A 14,706-nucleotide genomic window follows, 5' to 3' on the forward strand; every position below is an offset into this window, starting at 1 on the left:
TCTTGAAAGAATACATTTCCCCGAGAGGAAAGTAGAACGTATTAATCCCCTGAGAGGGTCGTGCAAGACTACATTCCCCGAGAGGAAAGTAATAAGTATTAATCCCCTGAGAGGGTCATGCAAGAATGCATTTTCCCGAGAGGAAAGTAATAAGTATTTTTCCGCTGAGAGGGTCATGAAAGTTTACATTTCCCCGAGAGGAAAGTAATAAGTATAATTCCCCTGAGAGGGTCTTGAAAGAATACATTTCCCCGAGACAAAAGTAACAAATATTACTCCCCTGAGAGGGTCTTGAAAGAATACATTTCCCCGAGAGGAAAGTAGAAAGTATTAATCCCCTGAGAGGGTCATGCAAGAACACATTTCCCCACGAGGAAAGTAACGAGTTTTATTCCCCTGAGAGGGTCATGCAAGAACACATTTCCCCGAGAGGAAAGTAACAAGTATTTTCCCATGAGCGGGTCATGAAAGAATACATTTCCCCGAGAGGAAAGTAACAAATATTTTTCCCATGAGCCGGTCATGAAAGAATACACTTCCCCGAGAAGAGAATAAAAAGTATTAATCGCCTGAGACGGTTATAAAATAAATACATTTCTCCGACAGGGAAATAAAAGGCACTACATTTCCCTGAGAAGGTGTTTACATAAATATATGTCCCCGAAAGGAAAATATAATATACACTTCTGAGAGATGGTGTTGAATTAAATACGTCTACTATATGTTCTTATCAACTTAACGGCTATTGAATGCTGCTATTAGTAGTTTTTAACCGTTTGAGATATAGTACGATCTCGAATTTGGCAACAATTACGTGTCGCCTATGTTGTCAAAATCGAAATCGTGTCAAAATTGAGCTTACTAGCTATGACTCTCCAGACAGAAAACATCGAAGTGCATTATACTCAACCAAACTTAAAATGTCCGGAAAGTTAAACGGCTTTTCGCGTTGACGAACGTTAGCTGCTGCCACAGCTGGTTGAACTATTATTTCAGTTCTCGAGACTATATTCTTCTGCAACGACAGAAACTCCGATATATGATTCAAAATCCAAGAGTCAGATTGCAGCGATTATAAATACAGAAAATTTTAAGGAAAACGGTTTGTTTGAAATTGAACCAGAGAAACTAAACCGGTATGAACCATTTTCAAGAGAAGCGTATGGTGAATCTTTATTTGATCTCATTTGTCAAATGATTGATCAAATCAAAGTTACTGGAGATAATGTGTTCGTAGATCCGGACCTAGGTGTTGGTCAGGTAGTACTACAAATGGCAGCATCGACATCGGCTAAAATTTACTATGACATAGAAAAGATAATGTACCTTCGCGGTACGTTGAAGGAATGACTGCTACTTTCAAATTGTGGGTTCGATGGTTCAGTTGATTATGAGCTCATCAAAGGAGATTTGACGTACTCCAAGAAAAATTACCTTCTCGAGTATAGCTTTCATGTATAACTTTGCATTCGAACCAAATGTCGATTATCAACTAAATGACAGGTTTGCAGATCTAAAGGATGGACCAAGAATTGTACACCGTTAAAAATAGACTGGCGCGTACCAAGGGAACTTACACTTGAATTTCTATGTGCAAATATTGATCATTTTGTTTCATATGCCAAGCATTCGGGTTTCAAAAGCTTTCCCCTTCGATTTAACGTGAAGTGAAATATTTCATAACGAATACACGTTAAACGACCATGTTTTTCCAGCAAACCCGCAGTCCACAAAGCAATCAATGTTTTTGCACTGTAAATCAACGTGTTTCACAATTAGATCCTATCCTACAGCAATCCACATTGAATTATAGTTTTCTTACTACTTACATATAATAGTCCGAACTAAACCTGAAATATATTTTCAAAGGCTAAAACCAAATGATCTTTATAATGGGGAATGAGCCACTGGAAGTTCTAATACCCGTGCTACCAGGTCGAAGAGAAACGCGAATGATCAGTCATCAGTTACAATGATGAAAGCAGTTCAGATCACTATCTGAAAAATTTAATCTGATGGGTGTAGCGGTAAGGAAAAACGTAGTCACTCGAAAGAAGAAAAATAATCACCAGTTTTTCGAAATGAACACGTTCCCACGGCGACGAAGAAAAGTAGAAGGATCACATGTTCTAAAACAACTAAAATAGATACAGCGCAGCAAGAAGTGGAGTAGGCAGCAAAGGAAGCCAAAGCAGTGGAAACTAAGAAACATGGAAGAGTTAAAGAAAGGTAAACAGAGAAGAGTACTTAAAATCAATGGACTTGATCTTTATAGCGGACCATTGCTGAGCACATCGTAGCAAACTATAGGTAAACGGCTAACACCAGCACCAGGATGCGTCGATCAGCTGCTTACGTCGCTGGCTAACGATATGCAACATAATGAATTAGACATCTCTGATGCTCCTTCTGGAACACTATGCATTGCAAATATTATTAGACGTGTGTTCATGAAAACGATTTAAGCTATGGAGAAACAAATCATACAAAGACAACATGCAACTACAAATTGAGCGGAAAAGAGAATGAAACCAGCGACTGCTTAACCGGACTGGATAATCGGAAAAACAAGTTAAGGTTATCATTGACGATAGTGTAGCTCTGCTAAAAGCACACATGACGACACACACGACTGCACACAAGAGCATACACTTGGTATCAGATCAGTCAAAACGTCTTCTGTGCAAAGCTAAGGGGATTGTCGCTCGGCATAAGGAATTAGACTACTTCAATTACTGCGAAGAGACAGAATTCAGCGATTCCAACTACCTACAGAAAATATAAAGGAAACGGTTTGCTTGGTTCCGAGAAACCAGTAAGTAATTATGAATCATCCGAAAACAGGTTTGAAATGTCGTTTTTAATTCTTAACCACATAGGTATTCTCACATAATGTTGTTTTTTTAATCTATAATCTCTAAATAATAATAATCAGGCTAACAAATAACTGTTATGAACAACACGAATATAATTACATGTACATAGTGTTACTTCTTTTTTTCCAATTTGAAAAGTTTACTATTTTAACCAGGAAATGGGCTAAAGTGGTCATCATTGGGAAACTGGTATCAGGTTGGTTTGGAACATACAGGTTGCCAAGCGCTGTTCAGGTGGACCACATCCAAATAATGGTATAGGGTCATCGTTACAAAAATATCTCAACAAACTTTAAATATAACACTGACAGATAGCATTGGCAAACGTGATACTACTAGTTCCACTACGACCTCTGTACCGCTAGGTAGTAACAGAAACCTCATTTACAGGACTCCTTAAAGGGTAACTCGGAAAACTGTAAGATACAAGGATAAGATCCTCTATCAAGTTCACAGTGAAGAGTAGAGTTAGGGGAAGATGTAGGGATCGAGCGGGGTGAACAGAGAAAAATGTTCTGTTATGTAAAAAATGAGAAGCGAGAGAGATAGGGTAACTTACTCTCCGCACCGAGAAAGCGGTATCGAAATGAAAAGAGGGAAGCGAGAAATAAACGACTCAGTCTTGTGATTGATTGTGCCGCGTAAAGACGTGTTTTACTAATTCGCAGTTCGCAGTTGAGAAAATGTCCGCCTATTCGCCAAATCATTGAGCAGATAGATCCAAATGAGTACTACGTTATTCTGAACGACGGAAAGATCATCAATGGTCCAGTCTACAACCAGTATTCTATTGTCGAAAACCTGAAGGAAGAGAGTCAAAATACAAATTTTTGTTTTGATATTGCTGAGGCAAATTTTGACAATACTGTGCAATCAACAAACCCAGACCATCCACTGCTTATTGAGGTTAAATTTGATGAAAGAGCTCTTGTCGATAGTGAAACTCTATTTGATGCAACAAAGTCAATAGAAGAACGAGAGAATGTTCCACCATTACAGGAAGATAGCATAAAGACAATTACTAAGAAAAAGCGCAACAGAAGTTTGGTAACTCGGCTGCTGCCTGAATCAGATAATGGGGCTAAGAGTCGTAAGACTAAAAAGGGGCGTTGGGATAAAAATTTCAGCAATAATACATCAAGACAGGGCAGTTTTATGATTACTCCTATTGCAGTATCCAGGAATTTAGAAAAACGTATGGAAGGTCGACGCAAAAAAGTTACTACAAGAAAAGAATGTGCTGCAGAGTTAACTTCATCGCCATATCGTAAAAATCTAGTTGAAACCACTGCTTTAAAGGATATCAACGAAATTAAGAAAACAAAGTGCAATCGTACAAGTCGTAAAAAAAATTCTGTCGATTCGAATACTGTAGATGATATTCTATGCTTTCGTTGTGGAATAACTTTTTCGGTTTCGGGAAATGGTAAAGGATCGTCAAAGTGTATGAATTGTCAAAACTGCTTTCATAAAACTTGTTCTACGAATATTGATAAATGTAACTCCTGCAAATAACTTGTTTTATCGCGAAATTGTTATCTAATTATACCATTTTTGATTTTATTAAAAATATTATTAAATATTTATAAAACACGTTCAAATAAATGAATAAATAAATATACCATTCTATTTATTTCCTCAAAAATCGCTTCTTATATTGCAGAAAAAAAATTTTTTATTAGTTTTATTTCATTAAATTATAAAACGAGTTAACTATAAAATACGAGTGTTCTTGTGCATGCTACCTATTTTTCTTTGTTTGGGTGCATAATACCCCAGTATGGGTGCGTTTTGCCCCGACCAGCAATATTTGCAGATTTTTACAGCAGTACCAAAAATAATTTGGCACACATTTTTCACAACGTTTTTGTGCTTAAAAAATCCAGAAACTTTTGAACAATAGTTATGAGATTATGATCAGTACATTAGATTAGCATCGGGGTTAAGCTTTAACAAGAAGAAGCCAGATTTGCTTAAACGGTGCTTATTGCCCCATGCACCCCTACCATTATAACACAGTTTGATATTGTTTTTATATTATTTTGCTCTTCACTCCTGCTCGGGTAGTTCTCGAGTTATGAGAAAATTCGTATTTCATTTGTATAGGAGCCCCCCTCCTAAAGTGGGGAAGGGTCCTAATTCACCATAGAAAAAATGCTTGCCTCCAAAAACCTTCACATGCCAAATTTGGTTCTCGAGTTATTGTACTATACGTACGCCATCCAAATTGATCATCATTTAAACAGTAAACAAACAGTAAGAAATGAGTCATAAGAACATAGCTAAACTCTTCCGTCCGCCGCGATGCACAAGCACCAGCACCGTCGATCGGTTGCACATTTTATGCTGACCACGCTGCTGGTGGTCCGGCATCGAACTGTGTTCGGCAAAGGGTCACATTACAAGCATTACGTACATAGCGCAATTGAACAATTAAATATATAGAACCTTTTTTCGATACCCGCTGTCTCGGTAGTCTATCTCGTTTTAACATTAAGAAACATTGTAAAACAACAAATATCGATACCAAAATATCGATTTGTGACGATGTCACCATCGCCACAATTCGAGTATAAATAGAACAGTCTTTGAATAAACGAATTGAATTGATTCCTATCCATCGTTAAGCTAGGAAGTTTTTATTGCGCCCCCTTGGCCTTCCGGACCTAAGGGCTGCGCTAATAGATGACATTCCGCTTCTAGTGACCCCCTAGGCATTTCGGACCCATGGGCTGTCATTAGAGAGCTTAGGCCCTGCTGGCAGGAATCTGTCGCGCTACGACAGTCGCGATAAGTCCACCTCGTTGTACACGTGATAAGTCCGCGAGTGAAGTAACCATCCAAACTTACATCTGTGAAGTAAACATCCAAACTTTCATATACAATATTATGAGGAAATTTGTACTTCATTTGTACTCATTATGTAACTAATTATAATTGTATTGTATTGTATTGTATAATTGTACATTTGGTGTAAATGAAGGTTTTGTGCCTACGGAAGAAGGAGCGTCGAACACTGCACCACTTCCGCGGGCTTTTCCCTTCTCGAAAATAAAAATAAAATAAAATATAAATATCAATTAACAGAATGCTGCTACTAATATTCTGTTAACTTTGTACTTCCAGCTTAAGGTACATAAACTATCCAGAGTAAGTTCCAGTGGGCGAGCAACTCTGTGGCACTCAAGTACTCACATTGACCAAACGTGCTCTTTCTCTCTTCGACTCAACGCTAGAATAATTCTGAGCAGACCATGGGCACAAGGGGATGCTCGATTTACATTTTACTTAAATAGGCGTAATGCTACACAGTCAGCGATTTTTCTCTTTTCCGATAAAACCAAATTTGCGTTCGTATATGATTTTTTGCCAGTCTGTCATCACAACGGTAGCTATACTTACTGTCTCGTTTTCCTTCTCGTACATCATCTTTCCATGTCTCAAACGGATAAGGAATTAATGCACCATTACAATCTAATAAAGACATAGATAACACTGATCCTTTTAATCGAAACATCGGACCTGAAAATTAAGAAAGAAATACAGTCTTAGTTTTAGTTGCTTAATGGTACCAAGTATGTTGAAGAATCACATTTTTCATTTAAGGTGAAATTAGTGATCATTGAGATATCATCATTTTATATTTGTATTGTTTTGCGAATAGAATAGAAACTGTAAGCGAGAAATAACCAAACGCATTGTATGTGTACATGCAGTTTGACGAGCAATGTTATTAAAAACGGGAGTATTGTATAACATATGATGAACATTTCAGCTAAAGTCACTTAAAAAGCTTAACACAAAATTCGCTTGTATTCTCTACCCAACGTAATGTCGCCATAGCTTCCGTTACATTTCATTATAACATGACGAAAAAGCCACAATCTTAGTATTTTGTATGGCACCACTGACTTACTACGACCAAGGGATAAAAGAAAGAATACGGGAATCCCCCTGCCGCATGAAATAGATGCACTCTGAAAAATCGATACGTCCGTTTACTGGAATAATTTTGGAAACATCTGGTTCGCAGTCGGCATGCATTTCATCTTATGTTTAAGAATAAAGTAAATAAAACTGGCCAGATTTTTGGATGAAATGGCTTATATGAAAAAATGAGTAAAAGTCGCTGAAATGCAAATTTTAAATGAAAAGTTCGATGGATGAAAACTGCGCAAGTTTTTACGACAGTTGTACATAGAGATTTGTGCCTTTCTACTATAAAAATATATAGTATAAAGGTATAGAAATCACTCGGAAAACCGAAAATGGAAAGAAGGCCAACCGGCCCGAATTTCATGTACCATTCGACTTAGTTTCGAAAGCAACTTCGCCTGCAAATGACGAATCTTGGTAGTAACATGTTCAATGAACCTGGAAATACTAAGAACCTGAGCAGAGGGTCCAAAGCCCCTAAGAAGGATGGTTTTAATAGCTGTTATCCATGGCTATCACGTAAAAATCTAAATGGATAAACCCCTAATCCAAGGTGTCATGCGACCCGTGCCGAGGGATGAATGGTGGAGGGGGTTCTAGAAATACTCAGCCGCTAACGGAGCCTGTGGAGTACCAGGGCACCCTCCACAGTATTCTTGCCCTTACTGTATTAAGCCGGTCACTGATGCAGCGGACCATCTTTTACCGAGCTACTCGTGGGATTCATATGGAGAGTCTAAATATAAATAAAACACAGGGCTCCGGCAGCCTGTCTCTGCCGGAAACGAAGGAGGAGGAGATGAGCATAGGGGAGGATCAGGAATTGAACGATGCGTTAGCAGAGGTTCCGTCTTGTTCCTCGTCTATTCTCAACACGCCGACTCGTTGTGAGTCGACGGATGATGAAAGCGACGGAATAACCGTCACAATCAGATCTGGACCTAAAGTGGGAGGTCCAGCTGAGAATGAAATTCCGTGGAAAAGGAACCTGACAAAAACTCAGAAAAGAAATTAAAGAGTTTGCTTGCCTCTGGGCTTCCTGCAAAGGAGGCACGGGAGCAAGTGTTAGCTCAATCTGCTTCTGTGTCAGGTAAAAGGCAACGAGGATCGGAGCTGCCTAGCAGCGGAGAAAAGCCGATCCCCAAAAAACAGAAGCGAATTCTAAACCCTAGAGAGCGAGTGGGACAGGTCGTGCGAAAGCAAACCACCCATCCCGCTCGAAGGGGGGGAACAGGAGTGAGGTCTACGAGAGAAGCCCCCAAGCTTCCCTCGGACTCCACTACCGGTGTCTCCTACAGGGAGGCCGCAAGTCAGATCAGAGTTGGGATTCTCTCTGAGGACTATCCCAGCACTGAACTGAGTACGGCACAACTGGATTCGATACAAGACGCTCTACTAACAGCCATAGAGCAACAACGTAACGAGCAGGTTAAACCTAAGTTCTTTAACTGCTCGTACAGGTCCGAGCACCTTGTTCTTTCTTGTAAAGACCAGGAGACTTCGGAGTGGTTGAAGGAAGTGGTTCCTGGCTTATCTCTATGGGAAGGATCAAGACTCGTTGCTCTGGATGCAAAAAACATTCCGCGTCCAGAAATCTATCATGCTTTCTTCCCACAAAGCGCGTCATTCGATAACGAGAGAATCAGAAGACTCATAGAGAGTCAGAATGAGAATCTAGTAACTGACAAATGGCGAATTTTGCAGCGAACTAATCCCAATGGGAAACATGCGGATTGGTCGCTAACAATTGATGAAGCTTCTATGCGTCAACTCGTAAATAGGGACTTCATTATAAATTTTCGGTTCGGCGAAACCCGGCTGAGGAAAACAACTCCGAGGCAACGTCAAATCACAAGTCAGCCTATGGAGGCACAAATCTCTGAGGCCAGTACTAGCGAAGTCAAAGTGAATCAAGGGTCCGCTGGCGCTGAGTCTCAAAACTCCAAGAATCCTAACAACCAGGGGATCCATGGAGCTACTGGAACCAAACAGGAGGTTCCACAGAATGCTCAAATGGCTCCCAACAGTGATTCTGGTAAAGAGAAGACTCATCGAGGTGAGTCTCCCATGCCCATGGATCTTGACAGTATGGCGGTGCCAGGGCCGAGTGGAACCAAAACAGTGGTCTCCACAAGTGGCCCAGGAAACTCCTGTAAGATCCGTGGAAAAAGCGAAACCACTCGAAGCCAGCCCCCCCCTCGATTCAAACCGATTCAAAGTACGGGTACTGGCAGTAAGAAAACTGCCACCATGAGGTCTAAACCTCCAGGGAATCCGTCTCTCCCAAATGCTAGTGAGCGGAAAATTCACAAAAATGCAGAACACTAAGGTTCTGCAGATAAACCTCCATCATGCGAAAGCTGCATCGGGTGTACTTTCCAGGAGGTTTATCAAAGATGCTGTGGACCTGGCCTTGATTCAAGAGCCCTGGGTCTACAAAGGAAGAATACAAGGTATTTAAACAAGAACATGTAAGTTATACTATGATGACAAGCATGACTCTCCGAGAGCTGCTGTCCTGGTTAATGCAAATATTAATTGTTTTCCCATTACAGAGTTCATTAAACGAGACATCGTTGCGATCAGAGTTGAGGTACCAACCGCCAGGGGAAAATCCGATATTATCATAGCATCGGCCTATTTTCCTGGTGATTGTCCTGAGGCTCCCACTCAAGAGGTTGCGGCGTTTGTAAAATATTGCAGAGAAGTCAACAAAGACTTTATCATCCGCTGTGATGCCAACGCTCATCACACTCTGTGGGGAAGTACTGACATCAACAATCGAGGTGAGTGCCTTTTAGAATTTCTCTCGTCGATAAAGACGATAAAAAAGGAAATCTTGGGTACACAATTGTGAAAGCATTGAAAATACTCCAATTGTGGCAAGACTTAACAAGACTCTTGCTAAGGATCATTCGAACGGACTCGGTACTCTCAAGAAAGATGACGGTTCGTTCACAAAATCTCCGACTGAAGTACTAGACTTAATGATGGGGACTCACTTTCCGGGATTTTCCTCAGTTCATGCTGCTGCCAGCTCGGACTCTGATTGTGACATAGGATGTTCTCAAAGAAACTCTTCGGGATCTGAGAGAACAAAAGAGATTGCAACCAGAGTCGCAGGGATGGCTTTCACTAGGGCTAGGATGGAAAACGCAGTGAGATCCTTTCAACCTTTTAAATCGGCAGGTGCAGATGGGATTTTCCCAGCGCAGATTCAAAATAGAGAATCAGCGCTAATTCCATCTCTAATCGAGATTTTTAAGGCAAGTCTGATATTAAATCATATTCCGTCTACATGGAGATTGGTAAAAGTTGTATTTACACCAAAACCAGGAAAACGTGACAAATCACATCCAAAAGCCTTCAGACCAATTAGTTTATCATCAGTATTGGTGAAAATTATGGAGAAGGTATTATATAAATACATTAAGTCTGAATACATGATCAGATATCCATTATCGAAACATCAGTTTACTTACCAAGCTGGAAAATCTACAATCACAGCACTACACACGCTCGTGACAAAAATTGAAAAGTCTCTTTCAACGAAAGAAACAGCATTAGGCGCGTTTCTCGACATCGAAGGGGCGTTTGATAATGCTTCTTATTTATCAATGGTAAATGCGATGAAGAAAAGACAGTTTGATAACTGTATAGTCGAATGGATCCACAGTATGCTCACACATAGGTAAATCACCTCGGAGCTAGGAGGGCTCTCAACAACGGTGACTGCAACCAAAGGTTGCCCACAAGGAGGGGTTCTTTCACCCCTTCTTTGGTCATTAGTAGTTGATGATCTTTTGAGAAGCTTAGAGGCAAAAGGTTTCGAAGTTGTGGGCTTTGCTGATGATTTAGTCATCATGGTTCGTGGAAAATTCGACGACGTGATATCGGATAGAATGCAAAGGGCCTTAAACCTTACACTATCTTGGTGTAGTAAAGAAGGTCTGGGCATTAATCCTTCAAAAACAACCATTGTTCCTTTCACTAGGAAGAGAAAACTGAAGTTACAGTCTCTGCACCTTGGGAAAGAAGAAATTAAATGTAGCGTCTCAGTTAAATATCTGGGAGTAATCCTAGACGCTAAATTATCTTGGAACGCACACTTAGATTCAATAATCAGCAAGGCAAACACTGCCCTATGGGTATGTTCAAAAATGGTGAGAAAAACATGGGGCCTCAAACCAAAAATGGTGTTGTGGGTCTACACCGCCATTGTGAGACCAAGGATAGCTTATGCTTCGTTGGTATGGTGGCCAAAAACTTCAGAAGCCACGGCTATTAAAAAGTTAAACAAACTTCAACGATTAGCATGCATGGCCATAACCGGAGCAATGAAAAGCACACCTTCGAAGGCTCTAGAAGCTATTCTCCACCTGCTACCTCTGAATCAACACGTTCAGTTAGAGGCTAAGAAAAGCGTCCTAATACTTAAACGATGGAAAACAATACTCGACGGGGATAAAATCGGACACTTGAGTATCCTGAAACTTCTACCTGTTGGCCCAGTTGCGGAAATGAACAGTGATTGGATGGAAGCTAGAACCAACTACGACATCCCATACACGGTGAACGAACCATCACGTTCGGTCTGGGACGAGGGGGGACCTTGCGTCCGCAGTGGTTCAATCAAGTTCTATACCGACGGATCAAAGCTGGGAGTCAAAACGGGTGCTGGAGTGTACGGCCCCAGAACTAGAATATCTATAGCAATGGGAGATTGGCCAACAGTTTTCCAGGCTGAGATAGCAGCTATAATAGAATGTGCAAACGTCTGTCTCAAAAGGAAATACAGACATGCCAATATCTGCATTTTCTCTGACAGTCAAGCGGCACTAAAAGCGCTTAAAGCTTTTAAATGTTTCTCAAAACTTGTCTGGGATTGCATTTGTTTCTTACGGCAACTGAGCCAGGTAAACTCGGTAAACCTGTACTGGGTCCCTGGTCATTGCGGAATAGATGGAAATGAAGTCGCAGACGAACTAGCCAGATGTGGTTCTAACTCTCCATTCACAGGTATCCATTCTGCGGTATCTCGGACTGTGTGATGAAGAGTGGGTTGAAACAATGGGAGAGCCGAATGATTATGGCCAATTGGATGGCTGTACAGTCGCTCAAACAATCAAAGAAATTTATAATGCCTAGTATTAAGGTTACTCAGAAGCTGCTGAGTCTCAATAAGAGAGACCTCAGCACGTTTACCGGTCTGGTGACAGGACATTGCCCGAGTAAATATCATCTTCGGAATCTCGGTTTCGTGCAAGATGATATTTGTCGCCTGTGCAATACCGAGAGCGAAACTTAACACTCATAAATGTAGATCAATAGCCTTCAGTAGAAAAAGAAACATGCCAAACATTACAATTTCTCTAGGAAATAATTTGGTTGAAAAGTGTGAAAAAATCAGAGATTTAGGAGTTATATTAGACTCAAAACTAACATTTATTGAACATTATAACACAATTATCAACAGAGCTAACAGTATGCTAGGATTTATAAAAAGATTTAGCTACGACTTCCGTGACCCATACACAATAAAAACACTATATCTTGCATATGTGAGGTCAATATTAGAATACTGTAGCATAGTCTGGTCACCATTTTCATTAATACACCAGGAACGAATAGAATCAGTACAAAAACAATTCGTGCTGTTTGCTTTGCGTAAACTAAATTGGACAAGCTTTCCTTTTCCCTCTTATGAAGCCCGCTGCTTGCTTATAAATATACAGACACTAAAACAGCGACGTGAGTTCGCCAAAGTGTCATTTGTAAACGATATTGTTTCACACCGTATAGATTCTATGGAAATTTTATCCAAACTCAGCTTTTATGTACCGAACCGTCAATTGCGGAACCGAAATATATTTAGCATAAGTCACTGTCGCACAAACTATGCCAAATTCGGGCCTTTAAATCAGATGATGATCGCCTATAACCAACATTGCGAAAATATTGACTTTAATATGTCTAAATTAAAATTAAAACAATACTTTCATTTTACGCGCTAGATGCAAAAAATGTAAGCAATATTATGTAATTTAAAAGTTGCACTGTTCAGTTTTCTTTGTAGACTGTGTTGTAGTAATAGAACTAATATAATGTAATAACTAATGTAAAAGGTCTACTATGATTTGACGACTAAATAAATAAATAAATAAAAATAAAAAAACCTCGGAACACTTACTCTGCAATTGCGGAGCACTAATAGGACGCAGACTGCAGTATCTCAAAAAGGCCCTCCTAGAGCCTAGGGAGATCTGGTTTGCGTCGCCGATCAGGACTATAAGGTTTATAAACCAAGTCATCCCTGATTGGCACCTGTCTCGCTCCAGCTACCAGCCTACCACTTCTTCAATAAGTGATAGGTAAGCCTGAAGCGTACAGTAAAAGAAACAATGGGGCATACCACAATAGTTCAAAATAATGGACGCAGTGGTGAGAGTACCCAACAGAAGAAGATAAGATAAGATAGTTTCGAAAACTGAGCATTTTCTGTGTGAGTGTGTGTGTGTGTGTGAGTGTGAGTGTGAGTGTGTGTGAGTGTGAGTGTGTGTGAGTGTGAGTGTGTGTGAGTGTGAGTGTGTGTGAGTGTGAGTGTGTGTGAGTGTGAGTGTGAGTGTGAGTGTGTGTGAGTGTGAGTGTGTGTGAGTGTGAGTGTGTGTGTGTGTGTGTGAGTGTGTGTGAGTGTGTGTGTGTGTGTGTGTGTGTGAGTGTGTGTGTGTGAGTGTGTGTGTGTGTGTGTGTGTGTGTGAGTGTGTGTGTGTGTGTGAGTGTGTGTGTGTGAGAGAGTGTGTGTGTGAGAGAGTGTGTGTGTGAGTGTGTGTGAGTGTGTGTGAGTGTGTGTGTGTGTGTGTGTGAGTGTGTGTGTGTGAGTGTGTGTGTGTGTGTGTGTGTGAGTGTGTGTGTGTGTGTGTGAGTGTGTGTGTGTGTGAGTGTGTGTGTGTGTGTGTGTGAGTGTGCTTGTGTGTGAGTGTGCTTGTGTGTGAGTGTGTGTGTGTGTGTGTGTGTGTGTGTGAGTGTGCTTGTGTGTGTGTGTGTGAGTGTGCTTGTGTGTGAGTGTGTGTGTGTGTGTGTGTGTGTGTGTGTGTGTGTGTGTGTGTGTGTGTGTGTGTGTGTGTGTGTGTGTGTGTGTGTGTGTGTGTGTGTGTGTGTGTGTGTGTGTGTGTGTGTGTGTGTTTTATTGTGAGGAAACGCTCAATGCCTGGCACACTACTGATGATACTGGTACTAATCCACTAAAACCCTCACGGGCTACTGACCAAGAACCTCCCCACAAGGATGGTGAATGACCCTTTGTGTTAAAACCACTCACAAAAAAAAAAACCTCCCCGGAACTACCGCAAGGCATCACTTCGGGGGGAGGCTGTGTTATCACACTGCTCCGTAAACCTGTCGAGACGTGCACCAATCCAGAGATGGCGACCAACATGACTTCCATCCTTTCACGGCCATCCTCGCAGGGTTTTTCAACACGCCGGGTGCTACGCTAACAGTACGCCTGTCGAGACGTGTACCGATGCAGGGATGGCGACTCGCAGGGCTTATGATCAAGCTCAGTACTGCTCTATCTACTCCACTTCCACTTCCAATACGTCTAGTTGGCGTTGCTTGTTCGCTGATTATCCCTCCACGTTCGTTGCAGCTGCACCATAATCTGTGCTAACACGCTACTGACAGCATTCCAAATGCTCTCCTCTCGACACATTTCACCCACAATGCTCTCCACGGTCAGAGGTGGCATCTCACTCCGCACAGCGGCAAACCTTGGGCATTCGCAAACCACATGCTCCGATGTTTCTTCTGTTTGTTCGCATTCTGGACAGACGGGTGTCGCTGCATGTCCGAACCGATGCAGGTATTGCCTGAAGCAGCCGTGTCCTGACAAAAA

The 14,706-nt window shown here is 41.2% G+C and overlaps 1 protein-coding gene across 4 annotated transcripts in view; it reads right to left on the reverse strand.

The window, feature by feature from the left end:
* Positions 1-14,706, reverse strand: part of LOC128732919 (syntaxin-binding protein 5) — a 1,693,445-nt gene that overhangs the window by 614,870 nt on the left and 1,063,869 nt on the right. For all 4 annotated transcript variants that reach the window (XM_053826374.1, XM_053826375.1, XM_053826373.1 and 1 more), the window contains one exon: positions 6,279-6,398. In XM_053826374.1, coding sequence (XP_053682349.1) covers positions 6,279-6,398 — 120 coding nt within the window. The remainder of the gene's footprint in view (positions 1-6,278; positions 6,399-14,706) is intronic.

The sequence above is a fragment of the Sabethes cyaneus genome, chromosome 1 (assembly GCF_943734655.1).
Source record: "Sabethes cyaneus chromosome 1, idSabCyanKW18_F2, whole genome shotgun sequence".
In the NCBI taxonomy this organism is placed as follows: Eukaryota; Metazoa; Arthropoda; class Insecta; order Diptera; family Culicidae; genus Sabethes; species Sabethes cyaneus.